Consider the following 27,872-nt stretch of genomic DNA (forward strand, 5'->3'; position numbering starts at 1 on the left):
GCTCGCACTCTGTGGTGCTATGAGTTTAATGGTCAAGGCGACTCACACCACTCGCGCAGATAAGAACATCCCACGTACTCGCGCGACATCAACAACAATGGCAAACCGTAGTCTGTTTTGATAGGAGATTTCGGATTGGAGCTACATGATCTGAAACTCTATTAATCCTGTTTTGTTTTTTCTTGAATTGGTGGATTTTATTTTTAATACCCGCGTGTCCGTCCGTGCTTTTATTTTTTCGCTTTACATTTTTTCCGACAATGTGCGAGACGCTGTTGGCAAGCTCACACAGTCTGTGCATGTGTGTCCCTGCTGCTGCTTTTCTGCTGGGCTACAGCTACTAACCTAGCTGCTTTTCAGTCGGTGGTTAGCTAACTTTAGCCTGGCCGCGTTTATTGACTGGAGGGGGGGAAAGACAAACGAATGTAAAGCGTATTTGTATAGTCTGTTTTATGACAACAGTCCCCAATTATTTGCTGATCGTCACTGTCGGTACCGTAAGCGGTGTTGTATGATTTGTCGTAGAAAATACTTTGCTGGCTAGCTAATAGGCTAGCTATTTGTGTGTATTCTTCGACGGAGGAAAACGGCGAGTTTCCTTTGAAAGTATGGATGACCAGACCAGGATGATGACGGGTCTCACCGGACTAGGTGGACTAGCACAAGCCGATGTTGGTGACCCAGACTCGGTCAGAAAACAACAGTCCCTCGGTCAGCCTCAACAAGACATAGGGGATATCCTACAGCAAATAATGGCCATCACTGACGAAAGCCTGGACGAAGCACAGGCCAGGTAAGACAACCGAAGAGCCATTTTCCACACATGATAGCTAAGCTAAAGTGAGTTGTATGTCTTCGTTTTTAGGTTCATTTGTTTGTGTGAAACATTCACGTAAGGTAATGCGTAATTGCAACATTAATGCAACTTCACGTTACAGTGTATTTTGCAGCTAAAGCAGTAACGTTAAAGTACATTTAGAATATCTCTCGAATAGTCTCATTACAGTGTTGTAGTTTGTTAGAAGCTCTTTGTTACTTCAGATTGGCTTTTTTGTTTTGTTTTTTCAAACTGTAGTTTGTATACATGCCCATATGGTTAAAATAACGTTAGGGGGCTATCGTTAATCTTAACTGGGTAATCAATGAAGTATCAGATTTAAGAACTACCCCATTTCTGGGTCAGTCGTTGCCGTTTAAAACGCACACATAGACACTTTGGTGCAGCCTTACCTGTACTTTCGTTGTATGGAAAAATTGTTTTAAAATAACTTGAAATATACTTTGTAATAACTTTATATGTTTATATATAAAAACCCTCTGCCCACTGCATCTTAGGAAAATTTATGAATCGATGGCGCAGAATTATCAAAAGTAAAAATGGTTTTTAAGATGGTGGATTTTTTGCAAGTTGCCATAGTTAAGTGTAATTATGTCTTCTGGTTATGATGCCAAATCTTTTGTGCATTTTAAACATTACTATTCTAAATTAGGTTAGAATAATTATCTGTATGTATCTGAAATGTTGTTTACATCAAATTAGTGTCAGTAAAATTGGGTATTGAAGTGCAAATGAGTGGATAAATTAAGGTAAAGGATTAGTCAATTTTACAGACTAGCCAAGTGCCGTCTGTGACAGCAATTACTCATTGAAATGATGCATCAAATGATGTTTGTGTTAGAGGTATCTTTTTAAGCATGATTCCTATAGAAATGGTGCGTTGCACTGAGTGACTGACCCACACTCATTTGCCATGTGGCTTGAGGAGCACAAGGTCAGTTTCAAAAGAAGCGTCAGTATTTCAACAATAGGCAATCGTCCACTGCAACACTGTGGCCACAGTGTGATGTGTCATTAGCTAGTGATTTTCCACCCAACATTTGACCACCTGGTTCTCTTAATTAATTCACTCCTCTTTCACTCCCTCCCTCCCTGGTGTTCATCCTTTTCATTGTGTGCTGGGTGCAATCAATTCTCCTATAATGTGTACGCGAGTGCAGCTGTCCGCAAATCGAGTTTCTATTAATGAGATGGTGGTGAGGGGGAGGGATGATGCTGTACTGGCAGCCTATGATCATTGGGATATCACCTTTCTTCACTAAAAGTTTGAAGACTTAATTGGGCTTCACTTCATTAATTCAAACATTTTTACATTCGTTTTTCCTTTTTAAGGTTAAATTTTTTTCCCTTCCTACTTTGTTTCTTCAACTTAGAATTTTTGTTGAAATTTTAAAAAGGTTGAGTCGTTTTCTGTAAGATAATGTCTAAAATGAGTATTTGTATTTAAAAAGCCAAATATAGTTTTGGAAATCATGTAACACAATTATTTTGAGGTGTTAACAGGGTTTTCTGAAAAATAAATTAAAGGTGTGGCTGCTTGCGGAAGTGCCAGAGGTGTCCCTGCCTGTGTGCTTGTATTGATCTAAACTCCTGCTAATAACAGTCTGGCGTTTCTGAGGATAAAACACCTTCAGAACCGTATGCTCAACATTAACTGACAGTCTTGCTTGCAGTTAGTCTGTATTTGTTTGGCTGTTTTCTATTTTACATCTCACGTAACAGACTAAATCATAATCAGATTCAGGCTAACACAGACCATGTTGATACACATAGATTTGTTAATACAGAGCAGATGCCATGGCTGTTATCAACATAATTCTTAACTTTGAAAAAGTTTGCCGCCCACACATCTATCATTCCTTCAGTTATGATCCACTAATTACTGAGGGGGCTCGCATGTGATCATGACGTCCCTGTCATGCAGGGTGGCAGTGTGTTGGGATGGGGAGTGGCCAGGGCAGTGCAAGAACTCGGTGTTGCAGAGTACACTTCCTGCGCACCATCCACCCTCATCCTCTCACCCTGTCGCCATATGTTCAGATACTGGCCAGAGGAATCGCCGGCGCATTGGGGTGGATCAGACGACCCCACAGAGGGAGGGAGAGCAGGGGGGGGCATGGCAGGGGGTGGCCTGCCACTCAACTTCCAGCACAGGTCAGTACAGGACCGCATGAGCACCCCCTTCTCCCCCTCGTGCTCATACCCACCATGCTGAAGGCAGCCCTCCCCCCAACTCAAATCCAGCAGTGACTGAATTGGTGGATAAAATTACACATTTAGTGCTAGACACATACCTTACACATATAACAGCTTGCACAGTGGGTGCACTATTTTCTAGTCCCCTCATTAATACTGCAGTGAAGATTCACAACTGGAATTGGTGTTGAGGTCAGGTGTAGCCAAATCATATTCATATGTGGTTGTTTTGAATGTGTCATCAGTGATGTTGTATGGAAAGAAATGCTTTATTTCTTTATTATAAGGAGGATCATAATTCATTCTCATTATTAACAGACTTCATGTTGACTTTGCTGTTTATCACCTAAATTAACTGTATATTGCTCATGTAATTGCATATCAACATTGTTGCTATTTAAACCCATTTTTACTATAAATGGTAACTGTGGTGATTTGTGGAACTCCCCATTGAGCACATCCAAATGGATTTATTAATTTATAGGTCAAATCTTTAAAAATACACAGGGTGCACAAATTTACAGCCATTATTCCAAGATAATTAAATATTGCAAGAGCACTGAGGGGGGCATTAAGAACACCTCCATGACCATCTCAACTTGATTAACAGGGCACAGTAGTCTATTGCATGCTTACTGTAATTAACATGTTTTTGTTAATTACAGATGCGTGGGGAAAAGAATACAAACTTTTGAACTATAGCTCCATATTCGCTCAGCAACTAACAGACTCACTCTTTCTGTACACTAATTGTACACTGCCAGTAAAAGAGTTTAGATATGAAACAATGGTGTAAAGTCATTTAGGGTCGTAGTAGGATCAGGGCTTTTCTCCATCCTTGCAGTTTTTAATGAGCTGTATGGGTGTGTGTGTGGGTGCATGGATGTTTTTTGGCAGGAAATTCTGTTGCTGAGGTGTTTTGATTATTTGATTACATTGAAGTGTAGAAGTTTTGCCTTATCTCATTTAATTGCCGTTAGCCTGTCTGGCAATAAAGAGAATGCCTTTGATTAAATTAAAATTGCATTTTAATCCTAGTCATCTCTATCAACTCACTGTCTACTATCATGGAACAAGTATTTCTCTAAGAGGAAGAAATTAGATTAGTGTGTATTAACTCTGAAATCTGGTGCTCAGTAATGATGACCTTGAGGTTTGGCATCATTACCTGCCCCATAGTGCAAAGCATTCAAATGACAACATTACTCTTGCTAGTTCGGATTGATGCATCAGGAATGTTTTTTGCACCGACAAATGCATTTGGCTACTGAAAATGCCTTTAAACAATATGACTCTGTCCCGCTGAGTTGCATGGCATTCTTGAAATGCTCTATTCATAATACATACAGCTCCTCTACCTGTTTTATAGAGGAGGACATGGAATGACTTGAGATGGAGGTCTGTTTATTGTAATCCTCCTCGCTCTCTCCCCCTCTTATTCCCTCTTCTCTTTTACAGGAAGCATGCCCTGAACTGTCACAGAATGAAGCCAGCCCTCTTCAGTGTTCTCTGTGAGATCAAAGAGAAGACGGGTAAGTTTCTACTTCACTCCTTACTGTGTTCTCCACTCTGCACAAATTGTAGCAGTGTTGAGATGTAGTGCATCTTTTCCAGATTCCCCAGCACCAAGTTATTGTTATAATGGTGCCATACACAACTGTATTGATAGTATTTATTGTCAGGTATTAAACACACATTGTGTGTGTGTTATGTGTGCTTTAGTGTTGTATGTTCCGGCCTTGTATTTACAGTTTCTTCAACCTATTTTTGGCTACCGTCCAGACTTTGCTCTGACCAGCTGAAACTATTCTTAGTGGATTAGTGCCTTTGAAACTTGAGTCCTGCAGAACCTTTTGCAGAACATGCTAACAACTGTTATCTTACTTATTGGACTGTAACTTGGTTACCACGTTTCATCTGTGGCAACACAGTCACAGTTTTACATTTTGGTAAGTTCCCAGATGATAAACATTTGGGACAAAAAATGGTCTCAGTTGATTTGATGTCAACAATGTTTGTTATATTAAGGCATGGAAAACACCTACAAGTACTACTAGTACAAACCACTATATTGCGTTTAAATAATCAAACCTGTTCCAGATAGAAAGCTTATGCACAGCTGTTCAGAAGCCGGCAGATATGAAAAACTTCACAGGGGTTATTGCTTTACAGTCAAATTGTTATGCCGTTTCAGTACAAAGATTTTCTTCTCTACACCACTATATAAAAACTGCTACACCACACAGTGTAGGGTAATTGTATATTTGGAATAAATTGCTATGCATATAAATGCAGTACTCTTACCCAAACACAACATTAAAAAGCTACTACTGTGACACCATCTTAACAAATAATGCTGACTTTAAAATACACATAATCTGATGCAAATTATTACCTACGTATATGTGTATTCAAAGTAAACACGCTGCTTATTCTCATCTTGTTAGCTATTCCAGTCAGCTATCTGACAGATTTTAGTGTCGTTCAAAGGAGGAGGCCAGGGATGGATGGCAGATTGATGGTTATGTTAGTTTGAATGGTGTGGGTTTTCGAATCTTCTCCCCTTGACTCTCTCTGTCAGTTTCTCTCCCTTCGTGTGTTCTGTATGCTTTTCTCTCTGTCTCTGTCTTTGTGTATCTTTTAACTGTAAGCCTCTGTTGTTCAAATACAATTTGAAAATGCTGCACTGCTGCCTGTTGTGGCCCTCTGTCAATAATGTATTATTGCTCTCCAGTGATTGGAGAAAAGTAAAGGCTAGGCTTGAGTGAGTGGGGCAGGGTACACTGTTTCCCAGGCAACCAGTGGTCTTATTTACCCTAATGCCATTCACTTTGATTTTCACATTTAGTCTCCCTGCAAACTACAGAGAGGGTCTATGAGTACTTGTACAGTAAACTGAGCAGAAAAACAGACCAAGGAATAAGGGTAGGTTAACAATAGATTAATGCTTGAGGTGAATATGGCACCAAAGAGAAATAGAGATCTGTGGCTTTGCCTGTACTCTGCTGGCCATCTGCCACAAAGTGCCCTCCTAACTGCACTGTGTACCTGCTTTGGCATTTCACTGCTACTCAGACCCCCTGTAGGCCCCATTGTCTGCCTCTGGAATGTGAATTGACTTCTCTTCATTGCAGCTTGTGAAAGACTCAGTCAGTAGTCCTTTAGTATCTCCACTGATTTTTCTACAGTGTTTTCTTGCTAACAAACATAGACTTGAGCTGGCACACCCGCATACACACTCTGTCTCCCTTGCACATATACTCGCACACCAAAGAGGGATAAAAGCGAACTCAGTCTTGGGTCTACTCCTACTGCCTCGGTCTTGTCCTCTCCCCCTCCCGCTCTCTGCCTCGCTCCCATTCTTGAAAGAGAAGACTTGCTCTGAACTCGGGGCTTTGATATGGTAATGTAATGGTGGTGGTGGAGGAGGGGAGGTGGGGCATGGGGGATGGGAGGTGAATTCCTTTGAGTGCTGCAGTTGGTTAGATTGTTTTCATTGTAAAGGAAATGTTCTGCGCAAATGCCAGTATCCCCCACCCTCCCACCGCCACCACCCCAAAACACCCCTTATTTTCAACAGTGCATGCGTTGTCCTGAGCTCTCACATTAAACATGACCTCCGTCTGTGTGAAATTTGATTCTTGTTAATACTTTTTTAAAGATACACTTAAAAAAAAGATATTAAAGCACTTGGAAAGAGACTAGAAATTATCAAAGTTGAGAACCAGTGGCTTTGCTTCAACTCAGTTCTGTTCCCCCTTGCTCTCATGGGTATTTGCTGTAAAAATAGCTCTTGGTGCAATGGGACAGCTTATGCCAAAATCTCTCACAAGCTACTGCAGTTCACTCTCAGAAGTTTTTTTTTTTTTTTAAATTCAGTTCGGGCATGTTTCAGGCATTTCTCCTCACTTTTATGCATTCCTTGTGCTTTACACATGACAACAGTGAATCTGTCACTCACTCTGTTTTGATAACCTTCTTAAGTCCCTGTTTTTCAAGCATGAACATTCACGTTGTTTATTTTTGGAAATGTTTTAAATGAAAACAAAAATAGAGTTTCAAGTGAAATTTGAGCTGTATAGTTTTTAGGCTTGGAGACAACACAGCGGTATAATGAGCCTCTCCCTCCTCCCACTCACTTGGACAAGTTCACACTCCAACACTTGCCACTCTTGTTGATAAGCTGTCTGATAAACAACTCTGTGGCATAGTGCCATGAGTTAGTTTGCCACCATTTATAAGAAGCTAACTACCATCCTACCTGGCTAAGACTGAAATTGCTGGCCCCTAATTGTTGGCCCTAATGGATGTGAATCATATGCAAGTATCTATTATCAAATCTTATGGGCCATCAATCCTTTCAGCAACAACAAAAAGGATTTAACATCAAGTTTATTAGCCAGTGTGATGCTAACCTGAGCCGGTTACTCTGGTACGTGCCCAGTTGTGCCAGTATTCAAACAATGCGTTATGGGAACCGGTTAATTGGTGCTTGGCTCTGCCACATTTCCAATCCATTTTCCTGCACATTTAAAAAAACAACAACTTTTTAGTCACTCCATTTTTAGAATAGAGTCTTAATTTTCAGGCATTTTATAACTCATGCCCATGTTTATAATTATTGTTGTTCTTTCCAGAGCTCTTAAGGTATTTAATAAACTGTTAAAGTTGTTCATGCCTTATCTTTTACCTATAACTTATGACACACCAGTGCAGTGTTTGTGCCTCAGTCAGTCATCGGGCGAGAGTCCTTTAATTCATTAATTAAATTATTACCTTCAATTTATTTGCATTATTCAAGGTACTTCTTTGCATTACAATGTCATTTCACAATCCAAATGGACCCACTGACATATTAAGTGAATTATGACCTGTTTGTTGTTGTTGTAAAAACACTGAAACAACACAAGTAAATGTCGCACATAGTTGTTACACGTTTATTTGCCACCGGGCTAAACACCTTATAAACTTGAGAAATCTAACTTTAATTTTAAAAACTTTTTGTTTTGGACCTGGCCATGCATAAAATCTAACAACAGAATGTCACACAGTGGTGTAATCAAGTTGGTAATATTCCCATTATTGTAAAGGAAAATCCCTTTTAGAACCACATGAATGATTTATATGTTTGTATTCTACAGACTGAGTACAGTTCTTCAAAGTCTAGTGAATACCATGCCTCATTAAAGAGACTTAATTATTATTAGTTTTCAGAGAGCCCATTTTTGAACAGCCATAACATTTTATGTGTTGTTAGAAACCTGAGGGAAGCATTTCATTATTTTTTATGAGGAGAAGCATGCATCTTTTAAACTCAAAAGCATTAAGAAGATAAGAAATTGATTGTGACTAAAATGTAATGTAGGTGAAACTACCAAATTTACATTTTCAGTTCTATCATCTGTCCAATCTGAAAAGAGAATAGGTGAACTTCTTTCTCACTTGATCAAAAAAAATCAGTGATTTCTCTTTTAAAAAGTCTGTTTCATAGTTACCTTCACTATGCATTAGTACAGGACTATTAGATGGGCTTTTCAGGAATCTGCTTTGATTTGTGTTGTCCTGCCACTCAATTGTTTTGTTTTTTTCTTTGCCTGGCTCATTTGCAGAAAAGGATGAAAAAAGATAAGGGTGTGTGTTGAGGGGGTGCAGGAGCGATACAGGGAGATTGATGAGGCAGTAAGAGAAGGAGTAATTACTTGGTGTCCATTCCCCAAGCCAGATTGGCAGACGGCTAATATCACACAGACCCCTGGCCCTGACAGACACCCCCACCCCACACGCACATAGCCTAACTCTAACTGGGGAGTCAGAGCTCTCCAACCTTCAGCAGAGGCCTAATGGTGTGCGGGCCAATGGACTTCTCAGTGTATGTTTTCTTTTCTTTTTTTCCCCCTCTGAAGGCCCTTCTGACAGAGTTGTCACCAGTGGGAGTGGTTTCTCTTTGGTGGAAATGAGAATTTTCTCTAGTGGATGTACCCCTTTTTTCTGGGTTGAGTGTGCTTTGTTGTTTTGTTTTAATAACACAATTTACACATTATGGCCAGAACAGTGGGTTTATTGGAAAAGTTGAGACCATTGGACAACACAGATCAAGCATTTCGCCAAATGCTTTGCTGTTAAGACTACTATGTTTAGTTTGTTTTTGTTTGAAGCGAGATAACCGGTAGAACTGCTGCTGAAACGAAACACTTGTAATTACTTCAATATTGGTAACAGGCCATGCTAGTTCCCAGAATCAGTTTTATGCCAAACAAGGTAACCCATCAGTGTTTGTTGAGGATCATTAACAGGGAAGTCTCCTACCTCTCATCTGCCCTCCCTCTCAGCATGCCTGCGCCTTACTTTTCTTTTAGGGTTTGCTCTTAAAGGAAGCTGGCATCTCTTTAATTAAAGATATGTAAATGTGGTCTCAGCTGGATTGCACTAGTTTGGTGGTGGTGGGGTGGGAGAGTGTCAGAGCCCAGTTCCTAATCCTGACTAATTAACAATTAATTACAATTGATGGGTGCCTTCCACCCCTCTGCAGCAGTGCTCATTGCTGTCCCAGACAGTATGTTTGTATATTTCACACCATGTCATAAATGCAGAGGAGAAATAGAAACATCAGGGCTGGTAGAGGGAGGGGCTATGCGTTCCACCCTAGATTAGCAATATGCATTGGGATGCTGCCTTCATTAGTGTAGCTAGTTATTGTACCACTGTTGGTTAATGTATATTAAAGCCATATTCTGGGAACATGATTGGTATGCGCTTCAGTATCAGGTTGTAATGTAGACTAATCTTTGTGCGTGCAGGTTAACAGACTCAATCCATAGTGCTGTAAAACCCATTGCTATATTCTTATCGTGACCAGCCAAACATATTATAGGTACAGTGGTTTTGTTCCTCACAAGGGTGGAACTTTGAACCTGTTCAGACTAACCATGTAGCCTCACTTCGCTCTAGCACCATCTGACTGTGTCATAATGCTTGTTCACTTGTTATAAATGGGCACTGCTCTTCTGATCTATCGCTTAATTGCCACCTAATTTGCATAACAGTGCAAATTAACGACCTCTCAAATGAGCGTTCATTTTTCACAAAGTCTTTAGGAGCTCCTTAAGAGTCTGTGCTAATGAGCACAGGAGGCAGCTGGCCTGATGAGAGTTGACTGGGGAAAGATCCTAGCAGTGCTATAACAAGCCTCCTGCTTAGGTGCTCTTCGTCATCCTCCTCTTCCTCCTGTGACATTTAGAAAATTTTTCTTCCATGTCTGTCTTTTGTTATGTGCAGAAATGCATTGGACTCAGGATATATTAGAGATGTAATTACAGCTGCTCGCTTGTGCTTAATATGCACTTTAAACATTACAGATTTTAGGTATTGTACCTTATTGCCAATAAAATGTTGTCTAGAAAAACATCTTGTATTATTCATTCCTATAACAGCTCAGTTTGGTTACAAACTGTGCTGGAAGTTTAATTCACGCTTTGTCAGATAACTAGCTGTGAGAAAATACCAGTATACCTACTGCATCTCACAGTCTGCTTGTTTAATGTCTGTGTTATCGGCATAAGCTTAAAGCAGAGATGGAACGCACATCCCTCCCCCTGAAATCATAAATATGTACAATAAACAATGTTTTGTGGTGATAGTTGGGTAACAAACCAGACTGACCTCAAAAATTTCGATTATTTCAGCTGTTCAGCATGCAAACATTTGAAGGACTGAAAATTTATCTCTGGATCTCTAAGCATGACTGCTCTGTTATGCCAAAAGTTGGTGAATAGTTGTAATCTTAGTTAGTTTACATGATTATCGATTGTTTTAACAAAGGGATTCCTTGACCTTTATGCTGGTAGGGAGATGGCCAATTAATAACTCATTTGGACAGTGTTGAAATTGGAGTAAAACATGGAAATCTGGAGACCAAAGCAATTACAGACAACTGTTAATGATTCACAGATTCATCTGTAGAAACCTTGTAGATTTTTTCTTCTTCTTCTAAATAGATCTTTTTGATCTCTTCATAATCATTGGATTTTTGGGTAGGAACTAAAATGTACCAGGAAATGCTTGTGCTTGATTAATAACTCAAAACAAAATGAGTGCATTGTGTTGAAAAGCCAAAAAAGCAATAGTTAGTCCCAATTTTCTTGTCTTCATAGTCGTTGGAAGCCATAACATTGATTACATTCAAATTTGTTACATTGTCCAGCTCTGACAGTTGATATTTCAGATTAAGATATATACAATATAAAAAAAAATTTTTACGCTTGTAATTGTTGTCACGGAAATTAATTTCATTATTTACCTAAAATACAAATATAGATTTTAGAGAAAGAAAAGCTTTGTTGATCTTTCATTAAGGGACAACACAATTGATATCCTTCAGTGTTTGTGTTGCATTTGTTGTTGTCCTTGTCCAAGCCTCTCTGTTTAGTTAATTAAGGGCTGATTGATGATGTGTTGGACTGAAGTGTTGTTTGCTAAAGGTGTGAATTCTCCAATTCACACCTTCGTAAAACCACAGTGTTTACTTTAAATGCTTACCTCTCAGTGTGTGTTTGTGTCAGTGTGGGGGGCTGTGTGCTACAGGACTCTTGTAAACTACCCAAACAGATGCTGATTAGTGTGAGCTGCTTAAAGTATAAATGGACTATGGATTGGGCTCATTAAAGCCCCATTCAGACATGCACTCCTTTCTATTAATCTGATGGCATCTGAACGTGTCAGTTTCATGTCCGAAGGAGCACCCTGGTCAGTCTGTAAAAGTTGCAATCACAGTTTAGCTAGGGGCTTCTTGCAGAAAGCTTTTTCTTTTTTTTACTTCTTTTAAAATCTAAAAAGATTTTTAAAAATAGATTTTTCATTCCATAAAAACGTAAACTTTGTGCCAGCTGTTAGAGTAACAGAAGAAAACCTGCCATTCATTATTGAAGAAAACCTCATATTATTCTGTATTATATTTCTCACTTCAATGGTTTTAAAATGTAGTTTGTATATCTCTCTCTTTTTTTCTTTTTTTTTTCTTTTCTCTTTTCTTATCACCCACACAGAAACATATCTGCGGGTTGCATACACTTAGTTGATTGAACAAACTTAAATCACCATCTCTCTCATTTAAATCTCTTAGTTAAAAAAAACAAAACAATCAGAGTTCAGGTTTAATGTTTGGAAAGCCAGGCCGTACCTGCTAGCATTTACTTATTTTTAATAGCTAAACTTTGGGTTTGAATGGGTGAGGTAAAGAGAGGATTTATACTCCTGTGTAAAATGTGTAGAAAAGTGTAGGTATGTCGCAACTGTAACCTGACTTCACTTCCCTGGAAATGTAACTATACTCACCACGTCCACAGTTTGCACAGGTACAAATACTGGCAATGGCATTGGCCATTTGCCGAGGCTACGCCATAGGCTCTACGTAGCCATCACACCAGGATAAATTAAGTGTAGCAAAACATATTTATGCATTGCTGGCAGCACAACAGGTTGTTGTATGCACAGCCTATGTTTTTAAGTTGTTCAGCTTCCTAAAAAACCTGATTGTTTTGGAGACGAATGGTTTTTATTAACATTTTAATGTTTTCACAACTTATATCTAGCTCTTTGTATTAGCTTCAAATGTAGTTAATTCCTTTTACTTAATCAATAATTTGATTTAAATCCAAACAATTCACAATTTGTCAAAGAAGCCAATGGTGTGATGAATTTTGTTAATATGATCAAAAAGCCAAGTGTAAACTTTCAAACAAACTGGTAAGTTCAACTTCAGTATAAAATGCCAAGACTGAAATATTAATTGTAATAATATTGTTGTAAATAAATCAGGTAGAGCACACTTAATTGAGGAGTAGGTTCAGTTTTGGTCAAGTCTGGTTTTCTTTGGTCAAATATAGCTCTAGTTGCATTAAGCATATCCATGTCTTGTCAAAGGCTGTTGTGGGTTTACTTGAATTTAGTTGTGAAGAAATTTGAGGTAAGTGTAACATATGACCTAATGGAAAAAATGCCATCACTCACTCGATTACAGGATTAATCCTGTATCTGAAAAAACTTAAAATTACTGAATAGTACAAAACGTTTCCTTTTTAGAAGAATAACTGAATATTTTTGTGTAAAACTACACTTTCACTTTTGTTTTTTTATACATCGCCCATTTAGCATAAAACTCAGCAGGGAAGTGATTCATTTTTAATGCTAGTTTTACAGTTTGAGTGCCATATTTTTCAACCTGCCTAAGGCACAGTTTTGTTCACACAGGTCTTCTTTTTTCCTTTTTGAGCAACCCATATTTTTACCAAAATTGCATGGTAAATCAAAATGGTTCACACAGAGAAGAGGTTAGGTGTGAATATTGACATTAATCATTATAACCTATGGTTTTGTAATGAAATTGCTTTTGGCATCCAGGTAACTATTTGTCATATTGCATATAGGGATCTGGATTTAATTAATAGAAAGTTTGCATTTCATTCCATGGTTTGAAAACTGGTCTCTTAAATAGTACATTTCACTCTTTTTCTGCAGAATGAAAGTCAAACTCATCCAACAAAAGATAATTAGGAGTCTGTTCCAGTTTCATCAAACTTGCATTTACCGTACTGTTGTTTTTTTTTTTTAATAAATAATTTGTGGAAATCAAATCAGTCAACCTGGAGGGTTTTCAGCTGCCGTTTGGTGTCATGCGTAGTTCAAGAAGAAGTTTATTTTTCCCAGAGGTTTTGTTTTTTTTCATCTGATAAAATAGTGAAAGAGTAGTTTAATAGATAGATTGGCCCCACTTCTTATTTCCCTTCACTGTATTTCTATTACGCAGGTGCTATTTTATCACTTGCAGTCAGTTTTAGTCTTTTATACATGGGTTTACCTATCATAACACCAGAGCTGGTGCTGAGATTTGTTTCTGCATTTTTATAAGTCAAATTAGCATATTTATGTAGCAATTTTTTTTTTCATTGTAAAAAAAAAAAAAAAGTCTTTCTATGGGCCATTCTCTTTATCTGAATTCCGTATAATGAAAGGAAAAACTGATGTTTTCACAGTCCTATCTTTTTTTTCCCTTTCTGGCTCCCTCGCTCTCTAGCACCTCTGTACTCTGGATTCTGTATATTTGTGGCCCCTGTCTCTTTCTCTCCCGCACACATATCTTCTCCTGTGACTCCTTTTTTCAATTCTCCTTGGTTCTCCTTCTACCCTCTCTCCTTACCTTTTTTCCCCCTTTTTTTCCCTTCTCTATCCTCCTCTCTCTCCCGCTCCCTTGCTCTCTCCCAGTGAAAGGCTGAGAATACCCAAGGGAGCTGATGCAATTAAAATGCTAATCCTGTCTGTCTACAGAGAGAGGGAGAAGGAGGGGGGGGGCTGACAGCATGAGGGATTGCGGCTCACATGGAGAACTCGACTGAAATGGAGAACAGGGGGGTGGGGGGCACTGGGGGAGGTGTGTGTGGGGAGGGGGGTGCGCTGAAAGGGAGGGGGGAGGGGACGTGTGTTGGGGAGACGGAGTGAAAAAGGGGATGCTAGCGAGGGAAAAGACAGACAAGGATAAAGCTTGTGCTGTGAGCTGAGCAATGATATACTGATTACGTTTAAGCCTTATCTATGCCTATGTGTGGAAGGCATTACAGTTAATGTACAGCACTATACTACTGGTTAGGTTGTTCACCCTTACCTGCAGCACTTCATATATTGTGTTGTCTGCACAGCACACCATTTCCACATTGGCTGTGCAGAAATGAGAATGATTATGTATGCAGTGAAAGCCCAGCTGGATACCCTGAATATTTCATAGTATGTGTTGCTCGCTTCGTCTCTCAATACCACACCGCCCAGCTTGGCTGGTAACGTGTGCATAATAGTGTGATTTCTAAGATCTTTGAATGCAGCGTATGGGCCTTAAGCAGTCGTACTATTTTTTTATTTTTTATTTTTTAAAGGTGAATTTAAGTATTATTACTTATAGCACTGCTGAGTTTTAGCTTCTCGGTAATAGACCCAGTCGGGTATTGGGATACATTTGATCAAATGGAAACACTGTTTAGGTTCTAATATGCAGCCAGCTTTCAGACCTGAAGACTCTTTGTTGTTTCTAGTTTTCACGAGTTGTATTGGTGGCTTCAGAGTCAAGGACTTTTTAAATTATTCTTTAAAAAGTCTTTATATGTGTCTGTGTCATATGGTGTTCTCTTCTGCGTGGTATCTTAACTCATCTTAACAGATGCTATAATACCACTAGACCACTAGACTGTGCATGAGTGTGATTCTGGATAATCACAGCTTAATTGGAGTAATTAGGGGAATGTAGGGGCATTAGGCTACAGCTGGGGGGCCATAATGAGTGGGGGCAAAAGGGAGGGGGAAAGAGGTGAGAAGCTTCAAGAGCCACAGTTGCCCTCTTAACTGTAGGTCAGTTGTACATCTATGTAAATGGGCTGTAAAGAACAAAGCATAACTACACATAGTTATGTAGTTATAATCGGCATACATAAAACTTAGGCAACACTAATAATTGCGTAACCATTAATATATTGGATACAAAAAAGATCTTGCCATTGATATGCAATTTGGATATACTTCACATAGCTAAAAATTGTACAGTTCTTTTGTGAATTACAGAAAAGAAAGGAAAAAGAGGAGGGAAAGAGATGGGCGAATCAGGGTCATTAGTTCAGGCGGCTGGGTCTGCTGCATTCCTGAGCCCTGAGATGGGGGAGCAGCAGAGCAGGAATGTGCCTTGGAGAGAGAAGAGACCTAAGCAGAGGGAAAAGAAAAAGGCAAGAAGGAACAAGAAATAAAAAAGTGAAGGGTAGGAAATGGGGAAAGTTGGACACTTGACTACTTACGGCCTTGTAAAATGGTGGAACAGACTCATTTATCAAAAAGAAGTTATGAAAAAGAAAAAAACTCATTTGCTCCATTGCACTTGGAAAATTTAAGCAAAACTGTTTTTGTCCTCATTTCTTCACATCTGTTACCCTACACTACAGCTCCAGTCATTTGTTAGCTTTGACTTCTCCACAGCTGCGGAAAACTTGTTTTTCATTGCGGCCCTTAAGGACTCCAAGTAAAGACTCACAGGTCTCATAAGAACTGAACTTTGATACGCTGACAAACTAGAGTAATCCTTAAGGAAGACAAGTGCCTAATGCCACTCAGTTTCCACAGGGATTAATCTCATCATCCATACTCGTAGAATCTGTCTCCCTTAAAATCCCTGTTAACTTTGTCTGTTTTCAATTTTTTCTTTTTCTTATTTCCTTTAGTCTCAAGTTACAAAGATCAACATAAATGTGGTTACAGTACTGGTTTTATATGTGACTATGAATCAATATTTCCAATCATAATGTAAATATGACCTTAAATGTATTTATTTTACTATTGTGCAAAAGCTTAGGTGTGTTAGATTATTAGTAGTAGGGAGGGGGGGGGGCATCATAATTCCTTAGTTTGTTTTTTTTTTTGTTTTTTTTTTATGTCCTTAAATGGCTTGATTTCTGTGACCAACAGTCAGAATATTCACTTTAAAGTGATGGGAAACAGAAAATGTATTTTTATTTATTTATTTATTTTTAAATCATTTATGGTCAAAAGATTAAAAGAGAAAAAATTGCTGTCAGAATTTTTTTTCTTTCCTTTTAAAGTCAAATAGGCATTCATAGCTATTTTTTAAATTCAGTCTTTTAATCACAGCAATAAAAAACGATTCTTTAATTCATGCATTGTTATTAATATAATGTATAAGATTTCCCAAAAAATGTAACAGTTTGTAAACGTTCAGCTCGAGACCAGAGGTGGGACCAAGTCATTGTTTTGCAAGTCTCAAGTAAGTCTCAAGTCTTTATCCTCAAGTCTCAAGTCAAGTCTCAAGTAATGTCAGGCAAGTCAGAGTCGAGTCTCAAGTCACTGGTGTAAAAGTCCGAGTCAAGTCACAAGTCTGAAACTTTGAATTTCAAGTCCTTTCGAGTCTTTAAAAAAAACAAACGAAAAAATAATGTTGCAGTTATATGCTAAATGTAAATATTAGACCATGTAATTTTTAAATCTGTGTTTTTCTCAACACATGACAAAATAGTGAACTTAGAAAATATACACAAATTGTGAAATTGCACCTCTTTAAAATGCAGCTCAATTAAACCTAGCTCCAAGAATAATTTTCACCGACAGTTCTGAGATAAGCTGCATGTTATTCTTGGATGCGGTTGTAGGACCAGCTTTAAAATCGCATGACAAAAATATCATACACATTAAAAAAAACTGTATCACCAACGTAGCCTGGACAACATTTGCTAGTTAGATGAAGTCAGCTATCTCATCTTAGCATATTTATATGCATATTTATAATTATACGGTTCTTGGAGTGAGTGCATACACTCATGAAGTTTAGTAACTTCAGGTCACTGCAACAAGCCCAGGTACAGTTTACCGACGGATGGGTACAGGACCTTGAAATGCACCGTGTAGAACGAAAGACCATCGTACGTATCATAAGTTTACCAGTCTCACAAATTGTCGTCATAAATACACATTCCTTAACCGTTTATTAATAGGACCTTTGAGCTCAACGGTAATTAATTAGTAGTGGAAATAATTTCTGGTACCCATCACAGAAATGTAGCAGTGACAATAATATTGTATGCTGTAATCGTACTGGGCAATTAGTGATACAAAAAAACTGTTTTATCCTGTGAATAAAAGTATATGTTTTTGTCAATGTACCATAATAACAGAAGCGAAACGCAATATTGTGTCAGGACAATTCACTATTTATGCACAATAAACAAAGGAGCATAGCGCGACAATTTCTGTTCTTGCTTGTAACCTATATCACCAATTATGTTATGAAAATGACGTATTAACTACTAAAAAACACTGACCTTCGTGTAAATGCTTGGAGCAGACTAACCTGTGAGCTGGAGTGTTCTGGGACGTTATATTTGGTCTTTGAATGGCTGCAATCCAGGCCATCCGTCGCGTCTTTGTTACTTCGGAAACATGAACAATTTCTCTTCAACGACGTAATCCGATAACAACCGATCTCTTTACCCGTCGGCTTCCCGTGGCTGTCATGCGACCGGCTATTGCAGTTAATAATACAACAGCTTCTTGACATTTTTGTGTTTCTTTTTATCGCTGTATAACTGATTTTAATTGAAAGCCTGCGTGCGCTAGTACCGCTTGCCACGAGTTCCCAGAATCCTTTGCGGTTCTACCCGTGAATGACGTCACATTTTCAATCTCTATATAATATGCATGTTAAATTTTATATTTGGGGTAAAATATCAAGTCTTTTCAAGTAAACCGGTTCAAGTCCAATTCAAGTCCCAAGTCATTGGTGTAAAAGTCCAAGTCAAGTCACAAGTCTTAGAACATTTTTTCAAGTCAAGTCTAAAGTCATAAAATTAATGACTCGAGTCTGACTCGAGTCCAAGTCATGTGACTCGAGTCCACACCTCTGCTCGAGACACTAAATTGTGGTGCCAAGTTTCTACTCTTACTTTTTGAAGTTGAATGATTGAGAGGCAAAAAAAAAAAAGGGGGGGCAAGTGAAATTGAATTTAGTTAAGTGTTAAAAGCTCCAGGCTCTGAAGAAAAGATGGTTGTCTGGAGTTAAAACTTTTCTGTAACAAAGGTGTCTTTAAGAGAGTATGTGTTTGTGCACATGTGTGAGGGGGAGAGAGAGAGATGAGAGCATGGCTGCAGGCTGACAGAGGTCCTGGTATAATACAGTGGTGGAGAGCAGCGACTGATAACTATACTTATGGCCACTGGGGCTCATAGTGACAGCACATGCACTCCTATTACTGGTCCCATGCCTCATGCCCTTATCTCTGGCAGTGTGCCACTGAGGGACCACACTGCCCTCTGCTGTTGGTTTAGAGGAAGTTCAGGCTTATTGAGAATTCAGTCAGGCATTCATAGCAATGACTCAGGGGAGAAACTTGTGACTGGGTTTTGACAGTACTCCACTTCTTTGAATTTTAGCAGTGATTTATTGTCTTTCTGTGCATTCCTATAAGCCACAGCAGTATACCTTCGCTTGGAAAATTGTATGGTCTGTCTTTTTCTCTGCGTGTGTGTGTGTGTGTGTGTATGTTTTTGTTGTTTGTTTTTTAACCAACAGGTTTTCTTAGATCTAGATGAGTAGTTTAGCAGGTGTTTTCTCAGACAGGTAAATGCTAACCTTATCTGCCTAAATCACATTGTCTCTCTCTTTTTTTCCAGTTCTGAGTATACGAGGTGTGCAGGAGGAGGACCCCCCAGATCCTCAGATCATGCGGCTGGACAATATGTTGCTAGCGGAGGGTGTGTCAGGACCAGAAAAGGGCGGCGGATCGGCTGCAGCAGCTGCAGCTGCAGCGGCAGCCGGAGGCTCCCCCACCGACAGCAGCATCGAACACTCTGACTACAGAGCCAAGCTTGCCCAGATCCGCCAGATATATCATTCCGAGCTGGAGAAGTATGAGCAGGTTTGTGCTGAATGCACATCGGGGACATGCATATGTGACACATTCCTTGCTTGTACAAAAAAACATTTTGGCAACCCTTGACCGTAAGATGAAAAGTGACTTTGTTTGTTGTTTGGTCAAACACAAGATAACTGGAAAAACAAGATACATTTGTGAAACTGCTCAACAGGGCTAGTGATGTGTAATAGACAAAAAGTACAATGGACAAAAGAAGTGTCCAGTTTATTTTCTAGTGCACTGGGAAATTATATATTTTAGGTCCACATGGAAAAAAATGTACAGGAATTAAAACGGGAGCAAAGTATCTAATATTTGTTTTAAAAGAATGTATTTGTTTAATAATTTCTATTATCAGATGCTATATTGTTATTCAGAGTAGTCTGAAAGCAGATGCTTCAAAACGATCCCACTGGCACTGGGCAGAATTTGTGCTTTGTCCTTCTTTTGACAATAGTATTCAACTGCTCTCTCTCCCCCTTCCTCTCTCTTTGTTCCAGGCCTGTAGTGAGTTCACCAACCATGTAATGAACCTGCTGAGAGAGCAGTCTCGCACACGGCCCATCTCTCCCAAGGAGATTGAGCGCATGGTGGCCATAATCCACCGCAAGTTCAGCTCCATTCAGATGCAGCTCAAACAGAGCACCTGTGAGGCTGTGATGATTTTGCGCTCACGCTTCCTTGATGCCAGGTCTGTCTGTGTGGGTCTACATGATATGTTTATCATCTGTGTGTTGACTGGCTGGTTACCTTCCTGTGGGCAGAAATGATCTGAGCACTTAGAAATGATTGTTTTATCAGATGCACATTCCAAAGATACTGGTCATTATCTTGCTGTCTCTCTTTCTCTGTCTCTCAGACGTAAGAGGCGTAACTTTAACAAGCAAGCTACGGAGGTGCTGAACGAGTATTTCTACTCCCACCTTTCTAATCCTTATCCAAGTGAGGAAGCCAAGGAGGAACTTGCCAAGAAGTGTGGGATCACTGTGTCTCAGGTGAGTTGCCAACATAACTGTCATCCGGTATAGAGTAGAGATTATATAGTTGTTGAATCCAGGATTTTAGCCAGTTCATTTTTTTTTTTATATAAGTAAAATAAGACTGAATAACTAAACAATTGTGGGGTGGGGGTGCCAACAGATGAGATGCACGGCAGATAAAATAAATGCAAATGACATCTGTCTGGTCCTCAGGTCTCTAATTGGTTTGGCAACAAGAGAATACGCTACAAGAAGAATATTGGTAAGTTTCAGGAGGAAGCGAACCTCTACGCAGTTAAAACAGCGGTGGATGCGGCCAATGTGTCGGCGCAGGCCAGCCAGGCTAATTCTCCGGCAACGCCCAACTCAGGTACCGCATGCTCCATTTCTTCTACCCACATAGGCTTCACCTTTCTTGTTAACAAGCTTCTCTTCCTTTTGTATAAGCTTTTGTCCTTGCATAACTGGACCACAGGATGAGTGTATAGTGGACTGACATAATGGTTCACAGGAAAATTCACAATGCAAACTGCAAATAAGCTCTCACTCAGCTACCACGCTAAGTGTTTGTAGTTCTCTGAAATGATCTCATAGAAAGAAGGATGTATGCTGGTACATATTACATTAGTTATAATAATCAGTATTGAGGCAGTAACATAGTATGCACTTTTACATTCTGAAACAGAAAATTGCATGTGCCATTTGGAAAATTTGGGCACATACCTTCAGCTTGTTTATTTTTTTAAAGAACCTTGCTTATCCAAATATTTTACAAGAAACTATATGCTTATATTTTCTGAGCAGTTCCTTCACCAATCTGTTTAAGTAATTATATTTTGTCATTCAAACATAAATTACCTTTTAATGGAATGAGCCACAGTACTTACAGGATATTATGCTCTGTAAGCAATATTGAAATGACATAATGCATTATGTTATGCATTATGTCATAATGCATTATTACCCCAGTTGCTGTATTTTTTTATAGTTTTGTATTTTTTAATGATATGTTCTATATGTAGATATGGGACTGCATCCATACACACATGTAAAATGTAGATGGTACATTTCGTAACTCTAGTAGTGACAGCACTAAACTGTAGCTTATAAAATGCGGCTCTGAGCGCTCACCTGTCTGAAGTGTTGTACAAAATTTTATGTGCAAGATTCTCAATTAATATCTACAGTCTGTCATTGTGACTTTGTGTATTCAGACCTGTGCTATGTTGAATGTTTTACTTTCATAGTTAATGTACGTACAGAGATCCTGACATGATAATACTTACATTGCGACTTTAAAGTTACAGGGATGTAGAGCATATTAGAAAGGATACTTGATGTTGTTGATACACTGACACAAATGGTCCCCCATAATTAATTCGTTTTTTTTCTTGAACTTATATATGCAAGCAGCTTAAGTGGACCTTTTTAGGTAGAGGCTCTGGTTCATTTAATCGCTTCCCTTCTTGGGGCTTCTGTGTACTGAAACATACATTTTCCTTTTGAATTTGAGCTTTTTGGCTTAATTTCGTCTTAATTTCATCTAATAAGACACAGGATAAATGCAGCTGTCTGTGCCATCATTTCCAGAGCTTTAAATTTCAGGCCATCTGGACTAAAACGCAATCCTGGAGTTTTCACATTGAAACTGAGTCAGCTACATTTTCAAAAGGCCCCGTTGTAGTGGTGTGGAAATACCGGTTTAGTGCAGGCATTACACATGGAGATAATAAAACCGACTTATTTCAAAACAAAAAGGTATTTGTGTTGATGTTTTGCTGTTTCACCAGTTAGTGGACACTGAAGCATATTCTGCGCAGAATCTTCCTTTAGGTTTTATAAATATGAGAAAATAGTAACAATGACCCTGATTTTCAAAGCGTTGTCCCTGAGCAATGGTAACCTTTTGAGTCCATTACAACGTGGTGAGGCTGATTGGCTATTGGATATACATTGCCTGCAGGGTCACCAGGGTCATTCAGCTTATCTCACACAAGCGACACCTACCTTGGCCTACGTTCCCTCAACGGGGAGGGTCTCAACATCGCCCCCTCTCTACAGGTATGCACTGAGGACAGCTGTGGAGTTGGCAGTTGCCCTCAATGCTGTTAACCTAGCCACCCCACTTCCCCAGATATCTTCCCTTAGGCTAGCTCCTTTTGACCTCTCCTCATTTCCTCCCCTTGGCTTTGTCTTTATCACCAGTGACTCCTGCTCCACACAGACCTATGTAGAGGAAACCTTGAGGAGCATTTGCCTTTACTCATGAGAATGTAGGCAATGTAGTTTGTGTCATATGTTCAGCAAGCATAGGACCCGGTTCAATATGGAAACGTCTGTGTGGGGTCATCGGGGTTCTTCACAAAGTTGTCTTCATGCAGCTGGTATATTCCTACAAACCAGGTCTGGGGATTGATCCTGTAGTCCCTCTGGTTAATCATCTGTTTCTCTATGTCTAGGTTGTCCTAGGTTGTCCTATATTTCCAAGTGTGTCACAGTATCCTTTCAGTCCTTGTTTTCCCCCAAGTGTTCCAAAAATCCCGTGTCTTTATATAAAACCCATTTCCAAAAACACTGGGTCACTATGTAAAATGTAAACAAAACAGAATGCAGATATCAGCAGACAATTTAAGCCTTATATTTAATTGAGAATTGTACAAAACCAGCAAGCCAGATGCTGAAACGGAGACACAGGGCATGTTTGTGACTATTGCATCACCTCTTCTCCAGTTACTGTAATTTTGAAAAGGAATTGTTTACCCATTTTTGCTTGCTTTAGTATTTCAGTTGCTCAACATTTCAGGGTGTTCTTTATTTTACTTTTTTGTTTGTTCTCTGCCAGATATTTTCAATGGGTAACAGATCTGGATTGCGGGCAGGGCAGGTCAGCATCTGGACTCTTTTATTATGGAGCCAAGCTGTAGTAATTCATGCACAATGTAGCTTGGCACCGTCTTTCCAAAATAAGCAAGGCTTTCCTTGAAAAGGATGTTGCTTAGATCGAAGCACATGTTGCTCCAAACATGCACATATCCTGTTAAGGGACCTGTTGCCAATTAAATTTATTGGTTTGTGGTTTTCTTGTCATTTTACTGCATTTTGTTTACCACGTGTCAATAAAAATCCAAATTATAGTATGTGATATGTAATCTTCATTCAACTTTCACTTGTATAGAATTTTAGTTATTGCAAATCATTGCATTCTGTTTTATTTGCATTTTATACAGAATCCTAGCATTTGGAAAAGGTGTTGAATTCATAGGAGTAATGTGCACCATACTCACGTAGATGCAGAAGAGATTTTATTAAAGTGAATTGTTCTTGTTACTTGTCTGTGAAAAGAATTGTCATTTTGTTGTTTTGGATGGATCCACAGATTTCTTCTGTTAAGCACCAGTATAAGAGGAGGTAAAGCACTGCATTTTGGCTTCAGCTGCAGTCTTTCATTCAGACCATAAGTGGTTTAATGGAGAGTCATGAAGCTGATTGGTGAGCTGCAAATTTTAGTGCTCGCACTGAAACAGGGTAGTAGATGAGCTGTATTTTTGAGTAGTGCAGTCTGGCTCTGATGCCTACAGGAGAGGTTTGTGGATGCTGTAACTTCACTGGTCAGTCTGTGGAAAAAATATTTGTCTAATTGTGCTAAACTGTGTGTGTGTGTTTTAAATGTTTTGTCTCTGACAGGTGGATACCCTGCACCCTGCTACACACCTGACGGGCGGCTATGAGGAGTTGTCAGGTAGTGGCCTCTACACCCCTCATCGCCTGGATGTGAGTACCAACTTAAACTCATGTGGTGTAGCTGATCAATAAGTATTTGGGATGCCTGAATACTGCTCTGTACAGTGCTCTTAAAGTATAGAACATTTTAATTGTGTTGAAATTGTCAACTTTTTAAAGGTCGATGAAATCCAAGCACTTTCGCTGAGTTTCAGTTCATTTAGCTTTTGACTTGGTTACTTAAGAAAATGACTAAATATATGAATGTAAGAAGAAAAATAAACTTTGCTTCATGCAGGAAAAGTAACAGCAGAGAAAGAGAGAAATTTTGCTTTGCCCTCCAGTTTAAATTAAATGTGGGGTTGTATGTGCCAGGATTTATTGATTTCTGCAAATGTGTGTGTGGAGAGTTCTTTTCAGTTTTGAACTTGTACATAAACTAAATGTTTTACAAATCAGTGTGTTCTGTTTTGATGTTGTGCACCTATTGTTTTTTTTTTAGAAACAGGTTGGTAACTTTACTTCTATTACTTCAGTAATACCCACTGCAAGTTAAAACATGCTAAAACATGAGTTACTGTAAACATGTTCTGGAGTTACGCATCTGGATTTGAGCACCTTCACTTAGTACATTCAGAAAACCAGGAAGAAGCAGTACTGTGTTTTAACAAAGTGGTTCCCTATTCTTTGAACCATTTTGTCTTGCGGATGCATCCTTTGATTACTAAGCACAAATGTAGCTGATTAAGACTGTTATTTATTAAAACCTCCCTTCTCATGTAGAATCCTTCCTCTGTTGCTTTTTGCAGGCTAACAGCTGGCAGGACACCACCAACCTCCCCTCGGTTACCTCCCCTCCCGGTCCTCCTGGCAGTGTCCACTCCGACACCTCCAACTGATCTGTTGGCTCTTCCTGCCATCACTTCAGTCCCACCGCAGTTTGCTCTGACTACCATCTTCAGTCCCTCTTTTATTTTTTTTATTTTTTATTTTTTTCTCTTCACTACTTTCTTGTCTCTCTACTCAACTAGATGGCCACACAAGGCTTTATTTGCATTTCATAAACACACTGTGCTGGAACACAGGACAGCCGAACAGTAGCTAGGAGGACTTCTCCATCCAGCTCTTCTGAATTCAGCTCTACCCTAATGCTCAACGCTTCGTAACTCAGATTTGAAAGGGGGTTGGAGTTTACTGAGGCTGAGAAAACATGTTCTGTTAAGGACATTTCTGAAGACCACTCACCCAGCTGTGTAGATGATCATGATGTCTGTACATTATGTGTATATGCACGTTAACTTCACACAGTACTTACAGTTTGTTCACGTGCTGTTGACCTCTGCACTTAACCCTTTGCTTTGGAAAACTGTGTGTGATTGCCTGTATCTCGTGAAGCCTTGGCATTTGACAGCCAAACTGTTGATACGGATCACCAGGGAGCTCTGCTCACCTTGCTCGTACCAAAGTGCTGCCCCAGTAGTCGTCAACACATCTCTTCCTCAAAGATCACCTTCTGCCAACTCAATACAAGAGACTACTGTATCTTCTGGTCCTTATAGCTCGATGTTTCATTCTGTTGGAGATTTCAAAGACCCTTCCACAACATACACTTTGCAACTTTACAGTTGTTTTCATAGTGAGCTGACAAAAGATGTGTCAAGCACAAAAGTTAGCATCCTTGTTATGGGTGTCTCTACCTGTAAAAGGGTAGTTAAGGGGATCACTGTTCTAAACCAGGCAGGACAAGTGATAATAGGGCTGATGAGAAGAGGAGGAAAGGGCAGAGCGAGGACAACATCTTTGGTTGAGTGGATGTAACTAATAGCCCTTTTTGTTGCTAACCAATAGAGGGTGTTGGTAGATGGCTTGTAGACTTTACTTCTTGCTTTCTGTCCACTAGTTTATTTGATTGTAGGCTATTTTCTAATGCTGTTTCACCAAGAATGCACCAGCCACCACCAAAAATTTGCTCAATAAAGCATCTAAATGACGATAAAAGAAGGGTGGAAAGATTTTGGGGCATTGATGTGTTATTGGGACAAAACGTGTCATGAATTTAGAAACGTGACTGTCTTCCATGCATGTAGGACTTCTAGGCGTGATATTGTTTTCATTTAACCTTCCGAGTTTTTAGCTTCATTTTTATTAACAAAAAATAAAGGGTATAATTATTACAGTCAGACCAAAAAGGAAAAAAGTGCATCATGTATTGCTATGATGTGTGTGTCTCTGTGGGCGTGTGTACAGTGTTCTTGGGATGTCTTAGTCAAAATGGCTGGTGCCCTCTGACCTTTGTAAACATAGAGACTGGGTGCTTCCACCAGCCGATCACACACCAGATGGGGTTCAGCTGAGATCTCCCCCCAATCTTGAAACATTTAAGCTTGTGAGCCCGAGGCAACACACTACAACCTTCTGTTGTACCAAAACCAAAAATATCAAGTTCAGTAATGTAATAATGCTACTCTGTGTCTCTAAAGTTGGTGCACAGCCACCTTCTCAGTTTGAGGAGAGGAGGGAATTATATTTGTATCTGTGTCTCTCTGTGTGGTGTTGTCATGCCTCAGTTGATTTGATTTTTGGGGCTTTTCGTTGTGGGGCGAGTAGTGTCGTATCACACTTGTAATTTGATTGTGAGCATAGAAGGAATGCTCTCCTTTTTACCCATCTTTTAATACCTTCTGGTAAAACTACAATTATTTTATCTTTAGTTCTATGGCCAATTGGGCAAGGGCTTCTCTCTCTCCTCTGTTACCAAAAAAGAGGCAGTCCTGGGTGTAGCAAAACTCTTAACCCACATTTCAGACAACCCCGCAACATTTTGGGTGATTTCATTGTTTGGAACTATTTTATACATTAGCTATTATGTGAATAACAAAGCATTTTTGATAGTAAGGTAAAGCCTTATGAAGATTTAAGTGTCAGTCAAGACTTTGAAGCATATGTTACAGAACAAAACTTGAGCTTGAACGCTGATCACATGTGATAACCCTGAGTACTCGTTTTGTTACTCATTGCAGTTCATATGACTGTATCTTATAATGTTATTGCCACACCAAATTATCACGCCCCCGCCTTTTTCTACCTGTTGTAATGGATGTCACTGTACAGTTTGTGTAATGTTTCAGTAATTTTTCTTTTTTTCGTATATAAGTTTTGATGTTTGGTTGAAATGCCTGTTTATTTTTGGCCTTTGTATCACAGGATTCACAATAACTATCAGTTTAAAATATTATTTAGGTCTTTTGTTACATACTTGGGTTGAAATGTATGCTATACAAATGTAATTGTATTTGGTGCTGTGGAAAGATAACTGTATGAATTGAGGTTATAAACATTTTATTTCATGTATTGATTTATGGATCCACTTCCTTTCTTAATCTCCTCCAAGTTTCCTCAGTTATACAGTCACTTTTCCAAATATTCCCCAATTCTGGTGAAATTTTTACCTTCTCAAAACATTCCAAGAAACAGAAAATTGCAGTTTAAATACAAAATTGGTTCTTTTGAGCTGTAATAAGCCTCTCAGTTATATCTAAAATGTAGATACCTGTAATTTCAAAAAATACAGACAGCAAATTTGCAAACAGGAGTCAATGCTTTTCAGGTTTTTTGTTAGAAAAAAATTGTTTTACATTTAATCTGAAGATCTGTTTTTGTGTGCCACACCATAAACAGTGAATATAGCCTAAA

General features: G+C 39.1%; 1 protein-coding gene across 4 annotated transcripts; it reads left to right on the top strand.

The window, feature by feature from the left end:
• On the top strand, positions 1 to 27,471 carry pbx4 (pre-B-cell leukemia transcription factor 4). Of its 4 annotated transcripts, XM_085351684.1 has the most exons (10): positions 1 to 793; positions 2,879 to 2,992; positions 4,493 to 4,566; positions 19,238 to 19,482; positions 19,980 to 20,170; positions 20,339 to 20,474; positions 20,673 to 20,829; positions 22,423 to 22,520; positions 24,144 to 24,230; positions 24,989 to 27,471. In XM_085351684.1, exons 1-10 carry the CDS (start codon positions 609 to 611, stop codon positions 25,076 to 25,078), a joined length of 1,377 nt encoding a protein of 458 aa, XP_085207810.1. In that variant the 5' UTR covers positions 1 to 608; the 3' UTR covers positions 25,079 to 27,471. The 4 variants fall into 4 exon arrangements, with proteins under 4 accessions (XP_085207810.1, XP_085207811.1, XP_085207808.1 ...); XM_085351685.1 differs by lacking the exon at positions 2,879 to 2,992 and having other exon boundaries at positions 22,432 to 22,520; XM_085351682.1 differs by lacking the exon at positions 22,423 to 22,520 and having other exon boundaries at positions 24,989 to 25,054.
• The last annotated feature ends 401 nt before the right edge of the window (positions 27,472 to 27,872 follow it).

Source organism: Diplotaxodon limnothrissa, linkage group LG4 (assembly GCF_057381915.1).
Source record: "Diplotaxodon limnothrissa isolate DT_005_m linkage group LG4, D_limnothrissa_male_GT1.1, whole genome shotgun sequence".
Taxonomy (NCBI): Eukaryota; Metazoa; Chordata; class Actinopteri; order Cichliformes; family Cichlidae; genus Diplotaxodon; species Diplotaxodon limnothrissa.

Excerpts from the sequence above, each read along its gene's own strand:
- pbx4 (XM_085351684.1), top strand. The coding sequence starts at position 609 with ATGGATGACCAGACCAGGATGATGACGGGTCTCACCGGACTAGGTGGA. Across the intron at positions 4,567-19,237 it reads TGAGATCAAAGAGAAGACGG|TTCTGAGTATACGAGGTGTG; the intron begins GTAAGTTTCTAC and ends CTTTTTTTCCAG. Across the intron at positions 24,231-24,988 it reads ACACCCCTCATCGCCTGGAT|GCTAACAGCTGGCAGGACAC; the intron begins GTGAGTACCAAC and ends TGCTTTTTGCAG.